Source organism: Pygocentrus nattereri, chromosome 21 (genome assembly GCF_015220715.1).
Source record: "Pygocentrus nattereri isolate fPygNat1 chromosome 21, fPygNat1.pri, whole genome shotgun sequence".
NCBI classification, from domain to species: Eukaryota; Metazoa; Chordata; class Actinopteri; order Characiformes; family Serrasalmidae; genus Pygocentrus; species Pygocentrus nattereri.
Genome location: NC_051231.1, coordinates 26,909,036 through 26,931,093, shown reverse-complemented (window position 1 = coordinate 26,931,093; position 22,058 = coordinate 26,909,036). Strand labels below are relative to the sequence as shown.

Sequence of the window (22,058 nt, the reverse complement as noted above, 5' to 3'; positions counted from 1 at the left end):
ACCAACTTCAAAGACTTTGGAGGTGTGGAAAAATTTGGAAGTTGAAGTAAAAGTAAAAAGTGAACACTCTAAATACTGAAAAATGCTTAATATATTGACGCTGTCCAAAGACCATGTATGTCCTTTTTTTTTTCGATTTTTACTTTTCTACAGCATTTGAACATGACAGCTGCCCTTTACACTGTGTGAGTGTATTTCATGAGTATTGGGCCAATAGAAGTGCTCCAAACGTGCTGGGTATACAATCTCTCCATTAACTTACAATGAAAGTAAAGAATGCTTTTTCCTTCTCCTGTAATGTGACCATTTTGGATAGTGACAATATTTAATTGTTGACACTTTCTGTTACATATAGGTTTTCATTTTTTTCTAAATCCTGAAAAATGAATAACTTGTATTTAATGGATGTTTGGACTGTAAATCAGACATTAAGGGTGGTCTCTGACATCACTTTATGTAGTAACATATACAAATGTATTATAATAGAAAAAGAAAGCATGTTACATCAGATTTCATTAGGGGAGAGTACGGGTGAGGTGGCAGCAGGAGAATGTTTTGTGTTTTATTTGTTCAGCTGTTCATAGTGAGCATGCTCAATGAGAGGGATCACCCCCTTCAGCCTGAAGAGTCACTGATGTCATGTCTAATAATACACCATGATAACGGAAAGAGAGATACAGGACCCAAGAGAGGATATCAGTGAAGGCAAGATATATAAAGAGCAGGACAGAGAAGGGCGAAAAAACAAAGACGGTCAGCTTGCTGCTGGTCAGGACCACACGAACACACAACATGTCTCAGGTACGTGCTCATGTTCTTTAAATTAAAAGTACCAAACAGGGTTCTTTGGGGTAACACTGCTTTTGAAAAATCACCTTTGCTTCTCAAAAGATCCCTTCAGTGGATGTTAAAGGAAATGCAATTAAGGCCTTCATTCATTTTCATCGTCTCCTTCTCATCAGCCAGGAGAGGTGAAGAAAAAGAAGCGGCCTCCCTTTAAGGAGGAGGACTTGAAAGGAGCTCGCAGTAAGCTGGGGCTGAAGGGAGAGGTGAAGAGCAAAACATATGAGGTCATGGTGGAGTGTGGTGAGTGCTGTTTATACTACACCTGCATGGAAATACAGGCTCACCATTTTTTCTTATAACACATTTACATTACTAGTTTCCCAGTTGCTTTTGGTTGGTTAAGAAAACCTTCCGAAGTCATTCTTTGGACCTTCGGTGAGCGTTTTTAAAGTGCATGTCCTGTTTGCCTAGCCCTGCTATTGACCTTCGGATATCAAGCACTGCTGACCTCTGTTGACCACATAATATCAAGAATGACGTTCTGCACAGTACTGTGTATATACAGTAGAAAAAAATGATGACGTAGTTGTGGTTGATTATACCACACCTTTTCAGGCGTGGGTGATATGAACTGAAGTTTATATCATAATATTTTTCAGATATTTTGGACTACAATTCAAAAATATGATAAACACTTCAAGTGAATCAATACTTAAAATTTCATTCATTCATTAATGCATTGCGGGAAACTTCCTTCATAGTATATTATTGCATTGTATTAGATTTGGGGGCAGTCGTGGGTTAGGGAGGTTAGGGAACTGGCCCTGTGACCAGAAGGTTGCCGGTGTGATCCCCAGCACCGGCAGTCCATGACTGAGGTGTCCTTGAGCAAGACAACTAACCCCAAATTACTCCCTGGGTGCCGTGGATAGGGCTGCCCAAAGCTCCGGGCAAGTGTGCTCACTGCCCACTAGTGTGTGTGTGTTCACTAGTGTGTATGTGGTGTTTCACTTCATGGACGGGTTAAATGTGGAGGTGGAATTTCCCTGATTGTGGGATTAAAAAGTATCACTTAACTTAGATGGAGTGTGTTCAGTAGCTCTGCCTTTCTGTATCTCTCTATAGAGCGTATGGGAAAAGTGGCTCCATCTGTGTTTAGCGGGGTGCGTTCCGGAGGAGAGACAGCACTGGAGAAACCCAAACCTGCAGCAGGAAGCGTGTTTGGCAAATGAGGATGTCAATAAAGAAGAGGCATCAGAACGAAGAATTATGTATTAAAGGAAAAGATAAATGAGCCAGTGCTGTAAGAGAACAACTGCCAGCCTTTGGTCAGTGAGGTTTATATCTATCTATCTATATCTATAGATAAATAGATAGATATAAAAATAATATTTATTGGGGCCCACTTGATCAAACTGCAACATGAACCAATGTTTAAAAACACTGACTTGTTAAAATGTTACATGTATATTCTCTGTTCCTGACTATGTTCACTTTTTTTTAAAAAAGAAATGCATATGTATTTGCCTGGTCCTTTGTGCCAATTTCTAGTCTTATGTTTTATACATTAAAATGTGAAAATTGTAATAGTTTAGAACTGTGTTTTTTTTCTGGAGGACCAAAAAAGTTGACAAATTGAAGTACAAAAGTTTTAGTGTAAATTTAGTATAAGGTTAGTAAATCATAGCTGTCAGCAGTGATCATTCATAAATCACAACATAATCCCCTATGAGTTCTCTGTGAACTGTATGAGTAGTATTTAAGTCCTGTTTTTAAACTCAAATATTAAGCTGGGTCTATAATAATAATGTACGCATTTACTTTCTATCAATGAAAAGCTACTTTCAAGTATTCGCTACTTAATTTCTGTGCAACATCTGCATCAGTTCCATGTATAAACATTCCTTATTCCTTATTATTTTACTATTACATTTTTAAAAAGTGCAGAAACACTGATTCATTTTGATCAAAATTCTTCCACTTAAGACAAATGATATAGCACACAGAACTTCTCTAAACAGCTGAGAATCTTGTTTAATTTTTTATTTTGACAGTATAATGTAGCTGATTCATCATATACTCTTATGACTGCCAGTAAATGCCTCGATATGCATGTGAACTGTGGTCTTCTGAGTTGCAGTCGTTCTTTCTCAGTTGGTCTTGAAGAGTCCAGAGACAATGTAGTCTCTGAGGTTTCCATCAATGAGCCCAATGCCGTTATTATGAATAAACCAGCAGGGCACATTTTCTCCCTTCTTGACGTCTCTTCGGAAGTCTTTTTGGCAGCCCCTGTTAACACAGTCAAAAGGTATAGAGCTTCTGTCAGTTATAGTCTACTGTAGTCTATATGAAATTGAAACATTTGAACATGTTATGCAAGAAACATGGTTTCCATTCATGCTGTGCTTTGCATAGTAAGCTCCAGTTTGCAATACACTACCAGTCAAAATTTGCTGCTGGTACTAGGGTTTTCATTTTTCAAGCAACAAAAGATAAGAAATATATGTGAATTCCATTGCAAGGTGATTTTTTTTATTGGAAAAAAATGTTATTCTGAAGCTACTGGATTTAAGACTGAACTTTAGGTCAGATAAAGGTCTGAAATGTGAAAATATGTTTATTAGACATTGTTTTGAGATGACAGAATAGTTTTGTCTGCCAAACGTGAAGCTGACGTGATGTTACATGTTAATAGGAATATAGATGTTTCAGCAACAATTGTTTAGAAGAAATTACACAAATCTGAACTACCTGCAAAATCATGCTGTAAAACTGTGTTCAAAGTGAGTAATAAGAGAAGGATGCTTGCTCTGGTTAAGAAAAGCAGTCATGTTTGAGTCAAATTTTGAAATGTAACTACCACTGCAAAACTAAACTCTGCAGGAAAGTAGCTCTCATATAAATAAAAGGCATATATTCAGCTTCCCCATTAGACAGTGCATCTGAAAGTCCACTTAGACTACAAAAGTCACTGTCTTGAGAAGAGCACAGGTGCAAGTGGCTAGAATTAAGTTGTAAAAAAAGGTAGCCATTCAGCTAGACTTCATTCAGCTAGACTAGATGAAGATGTAGCTCTTCTGCCATTTGGATGGTTTCATCATGAGAGCCTTTGAAACTGATTCTTGAAAAGCCACTTTGGAAACAATTTGGGAGCTACAGTAGAGTCATGCAAGCCAATGATGCTTATTATTGTTATTTAAAACCTATTCATGAAGGTGTTTTAATGCACAGTAAGTGAATCAAAAGCATAACTTTTACATAAAGCTCCCTTTAACATCAGTAGCTAATTTTTCATGTTACTTTGTCCACATGATTTTCTCTACCATTTCACACTTTTCTACTGTGTTTTTTCACTCATAGGGGTCATGTTTTTGGGGGGTATACTGGCACATAGTGGTGGTGGTAGGGGAGTCACTGTGCTTGTAGTGTGTTGGTCTAGACAAAAGTCCAGGACTGAACTTAATTCCCAGTTTAGTCCTGGCTGGGAGTGTGTATATTTGCAGACTAAGCCAGCTCTGACGTTAATCACATGCATGTGGAATGTAATTTACACAGTCAACGAGTAGTCTAGATTATGGAACAGGCATGCTAATTGGCTCCTTGTACATTGCTTTCTTTCTCTTTATATTGTAAAACTGGCATTTTTAAGCATTTATATGGATGGATATATCAAGACATTGTCTGTTGTGAGAAGACCCTGTTTCCAGTGTAAGCAAATGTTTGATGGATACTATATATTCAAATACAACATGAACAGCATGAGTAAATAAGTGTATTTGGTGGTTTGCGTTCACCTTGTGACTACAAGCCTGTGTCCCTTCACGAACATGAAGGCATCGGGTTTGTCTGCATCCTTCCCAGGAAAGAGCTCGCTCACCTCAAACTGTACACCATTATAGAACTGTCCTATAAAGGGAAGGAGAACATAAAGTCTAAAGCATCTGGAGCTTCAAGCTGTAACAGTCCATGCTTGAACTGTCAAATAAATGAATTAATGAATGAATGCAATCCATATTTATATTTCTTAGAGTATCAGAAGTCTTTATCACCAAAGGCGCGCTGAAGTAACTTTTACAAAAGGAAAAAGTTTAACTTGGCATGATTCATGGGTCCTATAATGCTGACTGTGTGCAGCTCAAAGCTCACCAAAGTTTGCTGCTGTTGATTTTCTAAGTGAAAATAAGTTAACACATCCTCGACAGGGAACATGCAAATGTTGCTGCATTGTGCATGCTTTGTTTTTTTGCTAAGTTTGCACATATTGTTAAAAAATAAAAGAAAAGAAAATATACACTGACCAACCTCTTTGTTTCTACACTCATTGTCCATTTTTTCAGCTTGATTTACCACATAGGTGCACTTACAGACTGTTTATCTGCATATTTTGCCAGCCCCGATTCACCCTGCTCTTTAATAGTCAGGACTCCCATAGGACCACCCCCGAGCAGGTATTAACTGAGTGATAGATCATTTTCAGCACTTCAGTGACACTCATGTGGTAGTGGTGTGTTAGTGTGTGTTGTGCTGCTCTGAGTGGATCAGACACAGCAATGCTGCTGGAGTTTTTAAACACCCCAGTGTCACTGCTGGACTAAGAACAGTCCACCAACCAAACATTTCCAGCCAACAGCGTCCTGTGACCAGTGATGAAGGACTAGAGGATGACCAACACAAACTGTGTAGAAATATATGAGCTACAGTCTCTGAGTTGCAGGACCAGCAAGGTAGGTGGGCCTAACAGAGGGACAATGGGTGGACAGTGCTGAGAATGATCCACCACCCAAATAGTACCTGCTCTGTGAGGGTTCATGGGGGTCCTGACCACTGAAGAACAGGGTAAAAGGGGGCTAACAAAGTATCAGAGAAACAGATGGACAACAGTCTGTAACTGTAGAACTACAAAGTAGAGCCTTACTCTCTCAATCAGACTGGAGGTTTTTATATAAAGAAAGATTTTTTATTTGATGCCATATGAAACTTGACTATGCTAACTATGCTAAGTTATGGGAGAACAGTGTTGCAGTAATGACTGCTCACAACTGTGCACAAATAAAAATTAGAAATGAAAGGTTTATTAATATATATACCATTTAGTTGGCGGTTCCTAAGTTTATTAGTTTTGTTCCTTTTCAACTTACTTAGCATGAAATTTCAGGAATCTTAAGTCTCAAGACAGTCAAGATGCGAGTGAATTAAGGGAAAGTATGTGAGCTGACTTCAGTCCTCACCTCTGGTTTACCAGCCTCCCAAGTCCAGCTTAAAATTTCATTCTTATACTCATCTGAAAATGGTATCGTGTGAAATTCATCATATAATATAAATATCTGTTTCTTTACATTTTCCAGTTCTGTGGTGGTCTTACCAAGCAGGCCATGGACTCTTTGGGAGAAGAGATGGCTGTCCAGGGTGTAGAAGCCCAGGTAGTTCTGGTGGTAGGGGTGCTTCTTCCACACTTTGTGCAGGATGATAACAAACTTCACCGAGTTCTTCAGTGTCACTGTTAGACTGCGATCTTTGATAATTTGCAGGTCCATGCTGGAGGAAAGAGAAAATGAACTTCAGTTTTGTTGATTAAATTGACTAAATTGATTAGTTATGTTGACTTTGAATTGAAAATGATTTTTCACCAATAAAGAATGGCAAATAAGTGTTTTTAGGCATGCATAGAAATTCGACATTTAGTGTTACAGGACCACTTTGTTTTCTTAGGTTGGCTTTTCATGGTAAAACTTTCATGCAACTTCACTTGTTTGTAAGAACCATGAAACTAAATTGCACTTAAAATGTAAAGTATTCTGTGGCTAATTTGAAACTAAGCCACAACAGTAGTGAGCAGCTCAACTTTGTGGAATAAGTTTCATGAAGTAGCCAATCAAAACACTAATAGTGCATCACATGATCATATTAAACAAGGTTTACTTGGTTAGACAAGTGAAAAGGAGACCCTCCCCCCTCCCTGACCAGCTCAGACATGAGGAAAATGCTGCAAATATGCAAATTATACACCACAGATGACTTTATAGCGAGAACAATAACATTTATCAAAAGATTGGCAATCTGGTAGAGTAATTGAATGTGACTATTTTAATTGCTTTGTGTAACTGTCAAGTTGCTTGGGAATATGTTACATGTGACACATAACTACTTGCACCTAGTTGCATGAAAGCTTTAGTGTGTAAAGCCAGTCTTACACATTCCTAGTAACTGTTGAGCATTTCTTACAGCATTAATGTAATAAAACATAATTTCATTTCATAGTTTAATCTATAACATGTAAATAACTATTTAAAGATAGGGCAAGCTGTACACTTAGATTGGTCTTAATAGAATTGTAATTCATTCATTCTTTCATTCGTTTATGTTGTTAATGTATGTGAAGTTAATCTACCATGTTCTTCAGTGTCCTTTCTTCAATTGTTCTAAATTGCCGCTGATTTAATTAAACCCAGATGTAATTAACTCCCCCAAAAAAACAAACTCAAGTTATAAACCAAGCTGTGGGTGTATAAAGCTAGTATATAGACACACAAGCAGATCCCAAATAGTTGTTAACATCTGCTTTCCGTTTTGTTACCTGATTATGAACTACTGCCATCAGCGAAATTCCTTTATCATACTTACTTGAGGCCTTTGACAGAGGTATTGTCAGACCAGAAGAGTTTTGTCTGTTTGCCACCAAGATCTCCTGTGTGGACACCATTAATCTGATACCAAACTTCTCATGAATGATCCCAAAGCGCCCAAAGTAGGTGTTCTCTTTGCTAGCAGGGTCCACCTTCTTGTCTCCAATGGTTTGTCCATTTACTACAGTCCCTGTTAAGAAAAGGTTGGATGTTAGAGAACTCTCACAAAGGACTCCTACAATCTAAATATATTTGCATACCACCACATGCTCACCTGTCTTTAACCAGGTTGAAGATGGTACCTGGTTTGTCATTGATGTTGAAGCACAGTGCATCATTTTTATCTGGTAACTCAATGATGAAATGTGGATCTCCATCAACTGTCAACAAAATAGTCTAGTTACCTTATGTTTGGGTGTTTGGTTATTATGTAGAAGGTTTAATAAACATGCTTACCGAAATTTACAGGTGATGAAGCATAACTATAAGCGGTCTGAGGAACAGTTTGACCTAGAATCAGATGAAGTAGAAAAACAAACTGGTTGTTTTCTTATTTCTATTTCAGTTCACATTTGCTACACAACAGATGTGAAACGGAAGCTCAGAATAACAATGTAGTCTTTAAAATCTGTTGAATGGGTTCAGTTCTTACTTGGAGTTGAAATGTCTGTACGCTGATCTGTGAATCAATGCAAGACAGAGTGTTATGCAAAGACACATCATAGTACCAAGACAAAGTTTTGAACAAAGTCTCTCATAGACAGTAGATTGTCTTTGGGAAATAGTCACTACAGCACTGTGCAAAAGTCAGAAAGCAAACTTAATTGATCTAATTTCCAGTCAAAATGACTATTGAAGACAATTTTTCAATTTTTCAGGATGAGGAAAAAAACCCCCAGAAAACATACACTATATTGCTAAAAGTATTCACTCGTCTGCCTTCACAAATGTATGAACTTGAGTAACATCCCATTTTTAATCCATAGGGTTTCATGTGATGTTGGCCCACCCTTTGCAGCTACAACAGCTTCAACTCTTCTGGGAAGGCTTTCAACAAGGTTTACTCAGACAAGTACCATTCTCCTGGCAACCGCCAAACCCAGACTCATCCATCGGATTGCCACTTCACACCACTTCATTCAACGCTTTGCATGGTGCTTGATGATGTAAGGCTTGGATGCAGCTGCTCGGCCATTGAAACCCATTCCATGAAGCTCTCTACACTGTTCTTGAACTAATCTGAAGACCACATGAAGTTTGGAGGTCTGTAGTGATTGACTCTGCAGAAAGTTGGCGACCTCTGCGCACCATGTGCCTCAGCATCTGCTGACCCTCTGTCATTTTACGTGGCCTACCACTTCGTTGCTGAGTTGCTGTCGTTTCCAATCGCTTCCACTTTGTTATAATACCACTGACAGTTGACTGGTTTATTTAGTACTGAGGAAATTTCACAACTGAACTTATTGGACAGGTGGCGTCCTATCATGGTACCATGCTGGAATTCACTGAGCTCCTGAGATCGACCCATTCTTTCACTAATGTTTGTAGAAGCAGTCTGCAGGCCTAGGTGCTTGGTTTTATACACCTGTGGCCATGGAAGTGACTGGAGCACCTGAATTCAATGATTTGGATGGGTGACTTGGCAATATAGTATATAATTTAATGGACAATTACAACTAAATATCATTTTTCACTATTTAATATGTCTACATTTTGGCTTTATTACAGCGTCCACTCTTTTCAAGAGACTTGCTATGTTTTTCAAAGTAATTTGACAGTTCAGTCTTAGAAGTTGGTTAAATTTTCTGCCTCTAACGATATACATAAGTTGTTCCAAACACATTCAGTGATGTTGAGGTCTTGGGTGGCATCTATTTTCTGAGAACACAAACAGCCTTAAGTTTAATTTGCAATGTTTTTGTCCATTTTCTTTTCAAAGCAAGGCCTTTATGGCAGCTACAAATCCTTTCAGACCCACATTGTTAAGTTTTCTCACAGTGGAAGGATGGACAGAAACACCTGTGGATTTTTTCAGATCTGAAGCAAGAGTGGAGCTTGATTTTCTTGTCTTTCTCAAAGAGCTTCAAGTTCTGATTATATGATGGGGACAGTTTTGGAGATCCACCAGGTCTTGCGGTTATGAGGAGCCCCATTTTCATTATCTTTCAAAGATGTTTTGAAATCGGTTTTGGAAACTCTCCTGACAAATAAGTAACTTGTACTTAACAGCTATTTCTGACAGGATATTAAACCTTAAAAAACATTTAGATAAACTTTGATATTTCTCGCAATTTAGATAAATGTAAAAAATTTTACCTTCCATTAACTTATCAGCAATCATAGTGTCCTCTGGCTTTTCATCAGTTTCAGGCTTAGTGACCACCATAGAGGTCAGCGGGGTGACAAAATTATACTTCAGCGAGAGTTTCAGTGTTTCAGCTGTGGCGTTCACCTTCTCTTCAGGTGTACCCTTGTCTCTGTGAGTAAATATGGGTCTTATTTCATAATATATGGATGGAAATGTACTTGTCAGAATATATTTCCCTGCTTTAATTTTTCAAAGACCACACAGCATATGTCTCCCCCCACACGTCTGTACTTTTTCATGTAATAACTGAGCATTTTTTTCAATTAATGAAGAAAAATGGCTGGTATAAATGAATGTACCTTTATAAATTCAAGCAGTTTTCACACTCACTTTTTATCCAGGAGCTGTTGGATGGTCAGATATGCCCATAGACGCTCTGTGAATTCTCCAAAAATGTACTCTTGATCAGGAAAAATGGTATCATACTTCTGAGCACTGGCCTGACCTTTCACCACAAAGTCATTCTGTTCCTGGTGAAAAAGACAGATTACATAAGATCATTTCAGATGGAAAAATTCTTATTTTCACTGGACAGAAACTAATGTTTAAGCACATCCTCTACAGAGAACATTTTAATACACATTACTGTGTAAAAAATTGTGTACAGAGCGACGCCTTATTGTCCTTTAAAGTTTGAGGTCTCTCACCCCCTGAGCAGAAACTTCCACTGCAAAATCATTCATCTCGATGTCGTTCAGTTGGCCTGCGACCACAATCTCAGAACCATTGAAGAACTGTTTGAAGTAGCTGCCAGTCAGGGAGTTCACTGTGTTTTCTGGGTAATTAAAATGCACTTCTGATAGGAGAGGACTTGCCACTTCATCATAGAATCCCTTTGAATAAACAATATTAGCAGGATGAGCGTCATGCGTTTAACTAAATACATCTTCTCACTATTAGTAAAAATGAGCTTGGTGTCTTTTTTGGTTTAAGAAATACAGCCTCAGTCATCAAAATAAGCACTTGGGGTCACAGACAAAACACTACTGCAATGAAACAGGGGTTCAGGTCAAAAACAGCAGAATTATAGTTTAAGGCCCAGTTGAATACAGCAGGTTCCTACCTGCAGCTGAAGAACAGCATCTGATGCCTCATAGATCCTACGAGCCAGGCCATCGTTCTGCTTGGCCATCACATCCAGAAAATTATATTCCACATCAAAGCCAAAGCCCAAGCAGAAGAGGCTCATGTTTCCAAAAATGGCAGTCTGCACATTCTTTCGAAACTCAGATGCACCGTTTTCACCTAGCTGTGAATGTAGCACTTTTCAAAAAGATATCATTTTTATGTTGATTAAAGGAACTGTTGTTTTTAACAGTGAACTAAAATGAGCCATACTGTGAGCATCATTGAACAAACAAAAGGTCTAAAGTGGTATGGCATTCAGTTTACCAGACTTACAGGACTATGAAAAATTCAGAGCCCCACCCATCTTTATTTAAATTTCTAGTCAAAATGGCCTAAATTTTTCATTTTCAATTTTTCAGGACAAATCCAAGTAATCCCAAACTCTGTATGGAGGTTAGTCCATTGTTCTGAGAACACAAGCAGCTTCTTCGTTTGATTTGCAAACATTCTTCTTTTTTTGTCCATTTCCTTTTCTCAGTGAGGACTCCTTAACAGCTACACATCTATTCAGACCTACAGTGTTGAGTTGTCTTCTCACAGTGGAAGGAGGGACAGAAACACCTGTGGATGTTTTTGGATCTAAAGCAAGAGCGGAGCTTGATTTTCTCCTATCTCTCAAAGATGAAAGCTTTAGGGGCTGTTTATATGATGGGGACAGTTGCTAGGAGTCCCAGTTTAATTCTATTTTCCTTTGACCCCCCCCCCCCCTTCCTTATGTAAATTGATTATATGTATAATTTCCTATGAAATAGCTCCTGAAAAATGAGTAACTAGAAATGTGACTCTTGGAAAACAAAGCTTTGTGTGTTGTGCTTTCTCCACTCATTACCTACTGCAGCATCACCACTGAAGCAAGGAACACACAGATGTGGCTTAGGTACATGTTCAACATCATTTCAAGAAATTCAAGCAACTATTGATGTACACTCAGATCAATATTTGCTGTAATTACCATATGCATGTTGCAAACTGTATGCTTCATATAAAAGGCAGATTTTCTTAAAAATACAACCACTCAATACAATGTCTAATATCTCTTATTCACTGGAACCTTTAGTTTTTGTGTACTATTTCCTATATTTGCATTCAAGCAAGAAATACCTGTATAGGTTTGTCCGTCTGTCAGTAAGATGATCATGGAGGCACTGTTATCTGCAAAAGTCTTGCTTTCCTTAGCTGCAGTTAGCATGTCCACAGCAAGAAGAAGGGCATCTTTGATATTTGTCCCTAATGAGAAAAAAGACATTGGAAAAGTCTGAGTGAAATGGTAATCTTTTCCCCCTATTTTTTATTAAAAAAACAAACAAACAAACAAACTCAAATGTAAGGCAGATATAATGCCTAATTATAGTCATGAAATAATGGTAGTACATAACTGTGAAAGCCTAATGGTTGAAACAAATGTTTTGTTGTTTAAAGGACATTTATAAGTCACCAAGTCCTAACTCGACATAAGCAGCTACTTAGGGCGCCGTTGCCCCTAGGGGCCCCCAACAACTTCTGAATTATTATTGTACCATTATGTTGCCTAAGATGCTTGAGTGAGGGGAAAAACAGCAACAAAAACGTATGCGCCTGCAGACAAAAAAACAGAAGAACAAGATATTTAAGAAGGTTTCTTTTTTTTTTTTTGGGTCTGACTTTGTGGCATTTGTTTTGGCCTGTAGTTGAACAACAAGAAGTAGTGGATCTATAATCAAGCAGGTTCAACTTACGTTTTCTAAATGAATCACTAAACCTCACAAACACAGATGTGGTTAACCCGCGTGCTCTGCATGTGTACTGCATGTGTACTGCATGAGCACACCATACAGCTCTACACACACACACACACACACACACACACACACACACAGCTGAAATGTAGCGAGCTAGGTTTACAAGAATGGTGAAAAACGTTACACAGCTACCTGCAACAGCTCGAACTGCTAAACAAAAAAATGAAAGAAAAACAGAAGTAGAACAAATAAAGCAAGAGGTCAAGCCAGAGAGAATGTTGGTGTATCTTTGCAGCTGTGGTGTAACCTGAGGGAGTTTAAATGTCTGGAAAGTGTTTCTTTTTTTTCTATTTTTCTGTAAGATGAGTAATTTTCTGGTTTATTTTGTTTATGGGGAATTTATTTTCCTGAACTATTTAACCAATGTAGGTACCTGCTTAACATGTACTAGTCTAGTAATTTATTAGATCCCCGAATGGTCATCCGGTTACCAGCAATACACAAATTAGTTATGTATACAACCCCATTTCCAAAAAAGTGGGTATGCTGTGCAAAATGTAAATAAAAACAAAATGCAATGATGTACAAATAATTTAAACCCTATATTTAATTGAGAATAGTACAAAGACAACATATTAATGTTACTGAGAAATTTTAAAATTATTTTGAAAAATATATGCCCATTTTGAATTTGATGCCAACAACATCAAAAAAAGTTTGGATGAGTGAGTGGATGAGGTGGAAAAAGTCTTTTAGAAGTAAAGATGAGGTGGGGTTCATCACTCTGTGAAAGACTGCAATAATAACACTTCACAACCTAAAATTGCAAAGAACTTTCAGCAAAGATTTTTTTTTAACTGACATTTGTAATTAGAGAAATACAACCTCATACAAACAAATGCAATAATATGCAAATTATTTAAAACATATGTTTAATTGAAAATAGTATAGATAGCCTATAAAATGTTACCAACAAAACTTTGTTATTGTAATATGTGTAGAATGTGGGTTGCCATTGTCTTGCTGAAATAACCAAGGCCTACCCTGAAAAAGACATTATCTGAATGGCAGCATTTGTTTCCTGTACCTGTATATACATCATTTAGAATGAATGGTGCCTTCACAGATTTGCAAGTCACCCATTCCATGTGCACTAATGCACCTCTACACCATCATGGACACTGGCTTGAACTGTGCACTGACAACAAGCTCTTCTCTTTAGTCCAGAGGACACTCATCCATGATTTCAAAAAAGAACTTAAAAATTTGATTCATAAGATCACAGGACACTTTCACTTCGCCTCAGTCCATCTTAAATAAGCTCAGACCCAGAGAAGGTGGTGGTGTTTCTGGATTTTTTTTATATATGGTTCCATTTCTGCATTGTAAAGTTTGAACTTTTGTGGATTTAGTGACAAACGGCATTCACAGACAATGCTTTTTGGGAGTGTTCCTGAGAACATGCGATGATTTTAACTACAGATCCATGTCTGTTTTAAATATACATTTTGCACAACAAAACAACTTTTTTTGAAAACAGGGTTGTAATTCACTGGACCATTTGTACAGATACATACCTCCAGATTCTCTTATGTTTTTTACAAACTCTTTTGCTGCTTTTACATTTTCCTGTGTTGCCTTGCTCACTTATGGCCTCCATTTTTCAATTCTATGGTCAAATATGATCAGCCCAAAATGGTCTTCTGGATTCAAGTCGCTGAGAATGGTCAGTAGTGCCTCTCGGGTCTGTGAAAAGTTTAGCAAAATTCAAACACCAAAGTGGGCACAGTGTTAGTAATTGTCTTTTTCAGTCATACTTTTCAATACTCCCCTTGAACATACCTGTTCCATCTTTTTACCCCTCATTGATCCACTGTGGTCAATCACAAATGCTACATTCTTTGGCAGTCGTGGCAAATCAGCTGGGGCAAAGAAATGTACAAAGTAGCCGTTCACAATCTAAAACACAGAGAGATAGTTATTTCTGAACAAGGAAGTGCTGTCTTTGATAAATTATTACATTTGTCTGCTTGTAAATGGCACGATGAAAAACTGAACCTGAATGTCACCGAGATCCTCTGCTCGTTTGACATCATATTTAATGAAGAAATCTCCATCTATCAGTGTACCATCACAGTCTGGGCATTTCCTCTGCTGATCCAGAGTTGGAGAGAAGGACAGGTGGGCCTGAATAGGAGGATCATAGGAAGTCAGGACAATGTACTCATCATACCACTGTCTCCTCTTAGTATTCATCAGTTTAAATGAATCGTTTCACACACACAAAAAAGAAAAACAAAACATTTACATGATCTTTTTCAAACAAATCATTTACATGATTTTCCACTTATGCCAAATCAGCCAAGACATGTTTGGCAATTTTTTGCTTCTTTATTTTAGAACTGGAGCTACAAGGCTAATGTTGCTAACAGACACTAGAAGTCATAACCCCCCCACCCCCCCACCCCACTCTCAACCTCTCAACTCACTTAAACTGCATCAGGCCGCACAGTCAAGTCGATGTGATTTACAACACAGTATGACTTACTATGAACTATAAATACAAACAAATTTCACAGTGTAGCTAAAAGATGGAGTTACCCTTTAGGATAACACGAATCACATCTATCCTGACCACAATTTGGTATCATTCCACTCAAGGCAATCAAAGATTGAATTCGCACAGATTGTAGGGTAACATATGTAAGTGGAGAAGCTAAACTAGTGCACTCAGATAATCAATACAATTTCCAATACAGTACAATCTCCAAGTTAGAAATTAAGGACCCCACATTCTGCACAATGAATCATGACCATGTGTTGGATACTGGTCCCATCAATGACTTCCTGGACCCACCGATTAGCACAATGTGAAACCAAGTTTCTTATTCAAATTTTCAACTGGAAACTTTAAATGATGCTGTAGTTAGACTGTGGTACCTCAAGACATCTTACCAAACACTTCTGCGCTCCAGCCTCCCAGAGTTTGAAGGCGTAATGGTCCTGAAAAGCAGTATGCTGTGCGTAATTTTAGATTAAATGTGTAAATAAGGCCTGTCCATACCTTTTTACTACATACTCTTTTAAAAGTAGTTTACGTAACTTATAAACACAATTTGAAGCAAATTTATGTAGATTTTGCTGAACTGGTTTTGGTGACTATGTACTTTGCGTTTGTTAGCTGTGCTACCCCCGCAGCTCCAGTCTAAACTAAAGAAGCAAAAGTCGGACATCAAATATCTCGTGGATGACGGACTGCTTTTGAAGGGACTAGAAACTTGTGTTAATTAGATTTTTCACCAAATTATTACTTTAAAATTGTACATGGAAAGAAAAAAGTGCTAGACTGCACTGGAATTAAATGCTAGTAATTCTTAAAGATTCTAGCAGTGTATGTTAATGAAAGTACTTATTATTTGCAATCTTTTTGACACTAGGGTTAATTCACCCTTTTAAATCCAAATCTAATTTCAAATGTCAGCTGCAATGACAGCCAGTATATAACATATTTGTTAAAGCAGATACCAATGCACATTTTTATTTGCATAGGATTAAAAGTCCTTAAAACTGATTAAACATTTTAGGATAGTAGCCGTTTCACCTAAACAATTAGCTCTTCTAGAATAAAATAAACATGACATCAGATTATCTACCAATTATGATCCATCCCTAGAAGTAAATTTTACATATAAAAAACATCACCTTTTTGTCAGTAACTGTTTTCTCCACCAGGGGCAGCAGTTCATTGGTGAGGAAAGCTGCAGAATAGTCCAGAAACGCAATGCCTTGCGGCTCATAAATATCAGCAGCAATCTGTAGGTGAGATTGTGCAAATGAGATGTGTGTTCCTGTGAGTGTCTGAGACTAACAGAGAGATAAATAAAAACAGATTCAGCAGGTAGTAACCTACTGCACCTCAAAGTGTTGGACCAGTTGTTTGGGTTTGACTCTAATCATGATCTCATATTTGCCAAAGCGACGCTGAAGGAGCTCCTCATAAGTAAGTGTGAATTTGACGTTGCTGTTGGCGGCGATGTTCACAGACACAGAGAACTTCTCCATCTTTCTGCCTGAGGCCCTGAAAAGACCAAAATGCAACACTATCACTTATCACAGCTGTGATGTTATTTGTGATAACACACAGCCTCAAATGTTCGATTGTTTTTTTGCCCTCCTGTCTTCCTAACCTTTCTATTTTTCTATTACAATCTTATGTCAGATCTAATACGTTCATTATAAGATTGTGCAAAATTTCATATTACAGATGCAAGAATTACCCTAATTTAGAAATTACATACTATTTTACAGAATCATATCTTCTCTCAAGTTAGGAAATCCTAAGCTACTCAACTGAGGTTGATAATTGATAGTTATGTCTGCTACCAAGCAACTGATTTACATTTACATTTACAGCGTTTAGCAGATGCTCTTATCCAGAGCGACTTACAAGAAGTGCTTTGTCTATCTAGAGAAAGTATCTTTGCTAGTTACCAATAGGTTAGAGAGAAAGCCAGTCCTGAGTATACAACTGTATTACTACAATACACAGTGCAATACAGTAAAATATAATATATAAGTGCACTGATAATACACTCATGGCTAAAACGTAAAACGTCACAATCAAAACAACTTAAATGTACAACAAATGTAAGTTAGCTAGACCACTACTCTTAACACATAATTATTACAAGGGAACACAATGTCTTTACCTTTTTTTTTTTAAAACCACGGTCTCTTAGGGCAGGGTTGGTGAACTCCAGAACCTGGAGGGCTGGTGTCCAACACAGATTTTTGACTTTTCTACTGATTCAACTCAGTAGTTTATCGACAGGTTTAGTGGGTGCGTTAAGAGCAGGAAACTCACAGAACTGTATTGCTCACTAGCCCTCCAGGACTGCAGATTGCCACCCCTAGCCTGATCACACTCCTCATTTCTGACCTTTTTTGCATACTGGTTTCAATTTGTGTCATACATCAGCACCAACTTTAAAACATGCAATAACGCTAGCTTAAATTTCACAACATGCAAGACAGCAAAATTTGTCTTTCTTATTTGGCAACAAATGTCATCTCACACGCATTAACATACAGAAACTAATAACAAGTTCATTTTGTTTTCTTTTCATCTCAAGTTACGCCTGTCATTATTTTATGTCATTTAATGCTTATGTAGGCCTTTTTTTTATTATATATCAACCTTTCCGTAACTCACTTGACTAGACCAGCGGTCTGTCCAGAAGACAAAGCCTTCTCATACTGCTTCTTGGCTTTCTCCTTTTCTTTTACCTCTCCCACATACGTCTTGCCATCAATCTCGCTGAAACATAATTATGGACTTAATGACTTGCTTTGTAAACATGTATTGACCATGCAGGTTATACTTTTAGTTTTCAGTTGAATTGTCAGAATAAACTGAACATGACTGACATGCTGAAGTTGGTGATGAAGGCCGTCTTTGGTAATTCTACTTCAAAGAACACTTCCTGTGAGACGTTGGCCTTGTTCAGAGCTGTGGAGGTCATGACAGTGTGGGCGAAACGAGACGCCACCTTGCAGTCTATCTTCACACTCTGGACCTCTATCTGAAAGAGAGAGATGGAGCCATGTTAAAATGGATAAGATGGAGATGCAACCATCTTGAGCAGGATAAATTTGTATGAGGAATTCATCTTAGTAAAGCTGTTGCTTATATAAGTGAACTATAAAGAACCCATACAGTAAATAAATAAATAATACATAGTCACAAAGCGTCTGAGTGTTTAACAACATAACAAAATGGAATAACAGAGTCTTCATTCCTCTGAGAAGGCTTTCCACAAGATTTTGGAGTATGTCTGTGGGAAGTTGTAGTCATTCAGTCTAAAATGCATTTGGGAGGTAGACGAGAACCACAAAGTTGGAAGCATACAATTTCAAAAAATGCCTTTGTATACTGTAACATTAACATAACCCAGCGACGGAATGAAGAAGCTGAACCCAAACCCTGAAAAACAGCTCCAGACCATTATCAGATAGTGAAGTGTGATTCATCAGACAAGAGAACACATTTCCACTGCTTTATAGGTATAGTGGCGGTGAGCATAATGATCTTAGGCTTGTGTGTGGCTGCTTGGCCGTGGAAACCAATTTCATGAACCTCCCGCTGATGTTGCTTCCAGAGCCAGTTTGGAACTCAGGCATAAGCACTTAGTGGCCTGTGAGGTTTACCACTTTGTGGCTGAGATGTTTAACAAAAATGCCACAGACTGGGACAGTCCTAGCAGAGCAGTAGATTGAAGAACTGACTTTTGGCAATAGTGACATCCTGTGGCAGTGTCTTGTTTAGTGTCACTGAGGTCTCCACTATGACCATTCTGCCACTGTTTGCCTACTTAGATTACAGGGCTATGCGCTGTACACTTGTTACGTGTCAGTGTGGCAAAGAAATTTAAACTTAATAATTAGTAGGGGTGTCCACAAAGTTTTGGCCATGTAGTGAATTTAGCAGCTTAAACATGCTAAAATACAATTAGATAAAGATTCTAATCAACACATACCCTTCTCTCCCTGGGCCAGAGGGAATCCATATTAGGAAATTAGGCTGCAAAACCAGTCCGTTTTTAATTCATTCATTGTGTGATGTCACAAAAATTGATGTATTTACATACATTAGCCAGTTCAGCCTACAGAAGTTAAGCTCCACTTATTTCTGTAGAAGTTGTAGAGGTTGTTTCAGCATGGACTGCCTTTAGAATGAGGCACAATACAGGGCAGCCAATTTGAACAGAAATAATTTACATATATCACTCTTAAAGGCACAGTAACAAAAACAGCTTGTGTTATAAGAAATAAATACAAGTTTTTAAAAATGTATTTAAAAAGTTTAATGAATAATGGCTGTTTTTGATACATAAACCAACACAGATGTCTTAACTAGATCTCTGGGGCTAAAATTGTAAACCATACAAATGTAGAATTTGCATGTTTTTCCACTGCAGTAATTTGCTTTACATATATGAGTTTAAAATTAGAACATTTCATGACATTTGAACATACTGATTGCTAACATGGGTGGAGGTCAGAGACTTCTTGACTGTAAGCCTTGTAATCGTTTCACACAAATACTTGCTTTTAGATGCAATTAAACTCTTCTTACCTCAGCGCTGTTCACACTTCGTTTCTGCAGGAAGATAATTACAATAAAATATTCATTTATATATGTGCTGTTTTACAACAGTGTGTGGCACAATGTGCAATACATCATTTACTTTTCGTAACACTGAAAACTCAAACATATGGCAATACCTTTAAAAGCCTGCTGATGCTGCCATCAGTGTCCTGAAAGAGATGACAGACAGTGCTTTCTATTAACATATGACAAAAAAGGATCAACAGTAGATACTAAACACACAATAATATGCATTTTGTTAATTTTGAATCATGGAATATTACCTCTCGTGAAATGATTAATGCACCATAAGACCCTGATGGAACACACAAGTAAACAGAAATACAAAGCAACAATGTGGTCCTCATTGTGGTCATGATGAATCTGGAGATCAGCTCTGACTCTGCACAGGAGCTCATAAATAAATCAGCATGCTGGTGAATCAGTAAACTGTGTTTACTCTGTTCAGCCAGTAAAAACTCTGTCCCAATTTGATTAAATCTACATCCACCTTATGCAACTGTTTACCTTACCAAGCCCATCAGCTGACCCAGGTGAAACTGTAACCGTTCAGTCCAGAGAACTGCACCGTCTCATTTTGAACAACATAATTCATACTGAATACAAATGAAAGTTTTACTAATAAGACATAAAATAATAAAATGCTTGGGCATTATGTTTAGCAAGTATAAACAAACATTCCCTCAGTCTTTGTCTATTGAAATCTTGCTGTACCGCCACCAGGTTACAAAGTGTGTCTTGGATTGAATACAGATAACTTAATTCCTGTATTCTGAATATGTATTCCCAATACTTGTATTCCATTACATCCCAACACTGGACACATGAAACTGATTTGCCCTGCAATGTGAACAGAGCCTAAGACCCACCTGGTCACACCATGTGTCTTGAGTATTTAAATGAACTTTGTCATTGTTACTCACTGTCTCACCACAACTGATCACATTTTATGCACATAGGAGGCCAAGTGTTCTTACATTCTAAGTATTCCTCTAAGCAATGATGACGTGCTGATCAGTGACTTTTTTAGGGTGCTGTAGCATTGCCAGGATTCAAACATATGTTTTAAGGTTTCTGAACTGCTTATCTTTCTGGGTCGTAGGGTAAACAAAGCCACACAAATAACTCATTCTTTTTCAAGAAAATTCTGGCCTTTTTTGTATTGTAATTATTAAAAATAGGAGCTTGCTTGCTGTGCAAGACAGAAGCTGAATGCAAACCAGGCTGACTTCTATAAATGAATGAGCAAGGCACATTTTCTGGGAGGAGCACCATATGAGGGCGTTTCTGTGGTGCAGACACGCCCCCAGCAACGCCCCCTCTTGTGACGTAGACGACCCTGTCTGCGTTTCTCCGAGTCCGTCTGGATCTTTATTCTAGATAAACACAGTTTCCTGCTCAGCTGTTTCTTCTATAACAGGCTGGTGCTGAGGTGCAGGAGAGACAGGGAGACCGAGTATTTCTTTGTGGGTGAAATCGATATGGAAGTATAACTCCACCAACTCCTCACAGCCCCTCGATTGACACGAGGAGGTGCGGCCTTCCCTTTGCAAAGCCTTTGGCCACAATACTGCGACCTTTTCTGGTAATATGCCACGTTAATGTCGTCATTATTATCGTAATATATTATCATCGAAATAAAAATATTAAAATAATAAAAACTTCTCAAAATATTACGATTTTATTCTCAAAGTCTCCTAATTTTATTTTTATTAGTGGCCCTAAAACGTTGTGCGAGCGCGTTCATCATAGATTATGATGTCAGTAAGTTTTACTGTTACATTAACATTTAATTGCGACCTTAAAACTTAATAATAAAATAATAAGCACACGGTTGCTTGATAGTCAGCAACAGTCAACCTTGCCAGAGTGATATTGTGCAAGCTGGCAGCAACACGGTAACCCCTCCTGAATAAAGACCATTAGGATTTTAAAAATGTTTTTTTTTTTGCCTCCTAATGGTTACCATTAGAGACCATTAGTTTCCAAGTAGAACTGAAAATGTTTTTTTTTTCTGCTAATAACAGGCTGGTAATGAGGTGCAGGAGAGACAGGGAGACTGAGTGTTTCTTTATGGGTGAAATCGATATGAAAGTATAACTCCACCAACTCAACACCCCTCATTTAACACGAATCAGTCACGAATCAGTCACTAGGTCACCTGCTAAATCATTCATTTACATTATCAAGTAAAAGCCAAAACACAATACAAACCCCTGAGAACCAACAGAAACTCTTAATGGTTTCTGTGCTCTCATTCGGGATGT

General features: G+C 37.9%; 1 protein-coding gene and 1 pseudogene across 1 annotated transcript; one reads left to right on the top strand and one right to left on the bottom strand.

Moving 5' to 3' along the window:
* The first annotated feature begins 645 nt into the window (after positions 1–645).
* Positions 646–2,378, top strand: mustn1b (musculoskeletal, embryonic nuclear protein 1b). The gene is made up of 3 exons (XM_017711969.2): positions 646–801; positions 963–1,086; positions 1,912–2,378. Exons 1-3 carry the CDS (start codon positions 793–795, stop codon positions 2,016–2,018), a joined length of 240 nt encoding a protein of 79 aa, XP_017567458.1. The 5' UTR covers positions 646–792; the 3' UTR covers positions 2,019–2,378.
* Positions 2,379–2,936: 558 nt separating this feature from the next.
* LOC108434894 lies at positions 2,937–20,147 on the bottom strand (annotated as a pseudogene).
* Positions 20,148–22,058: the final 1,911 nt, after the last annotated feature.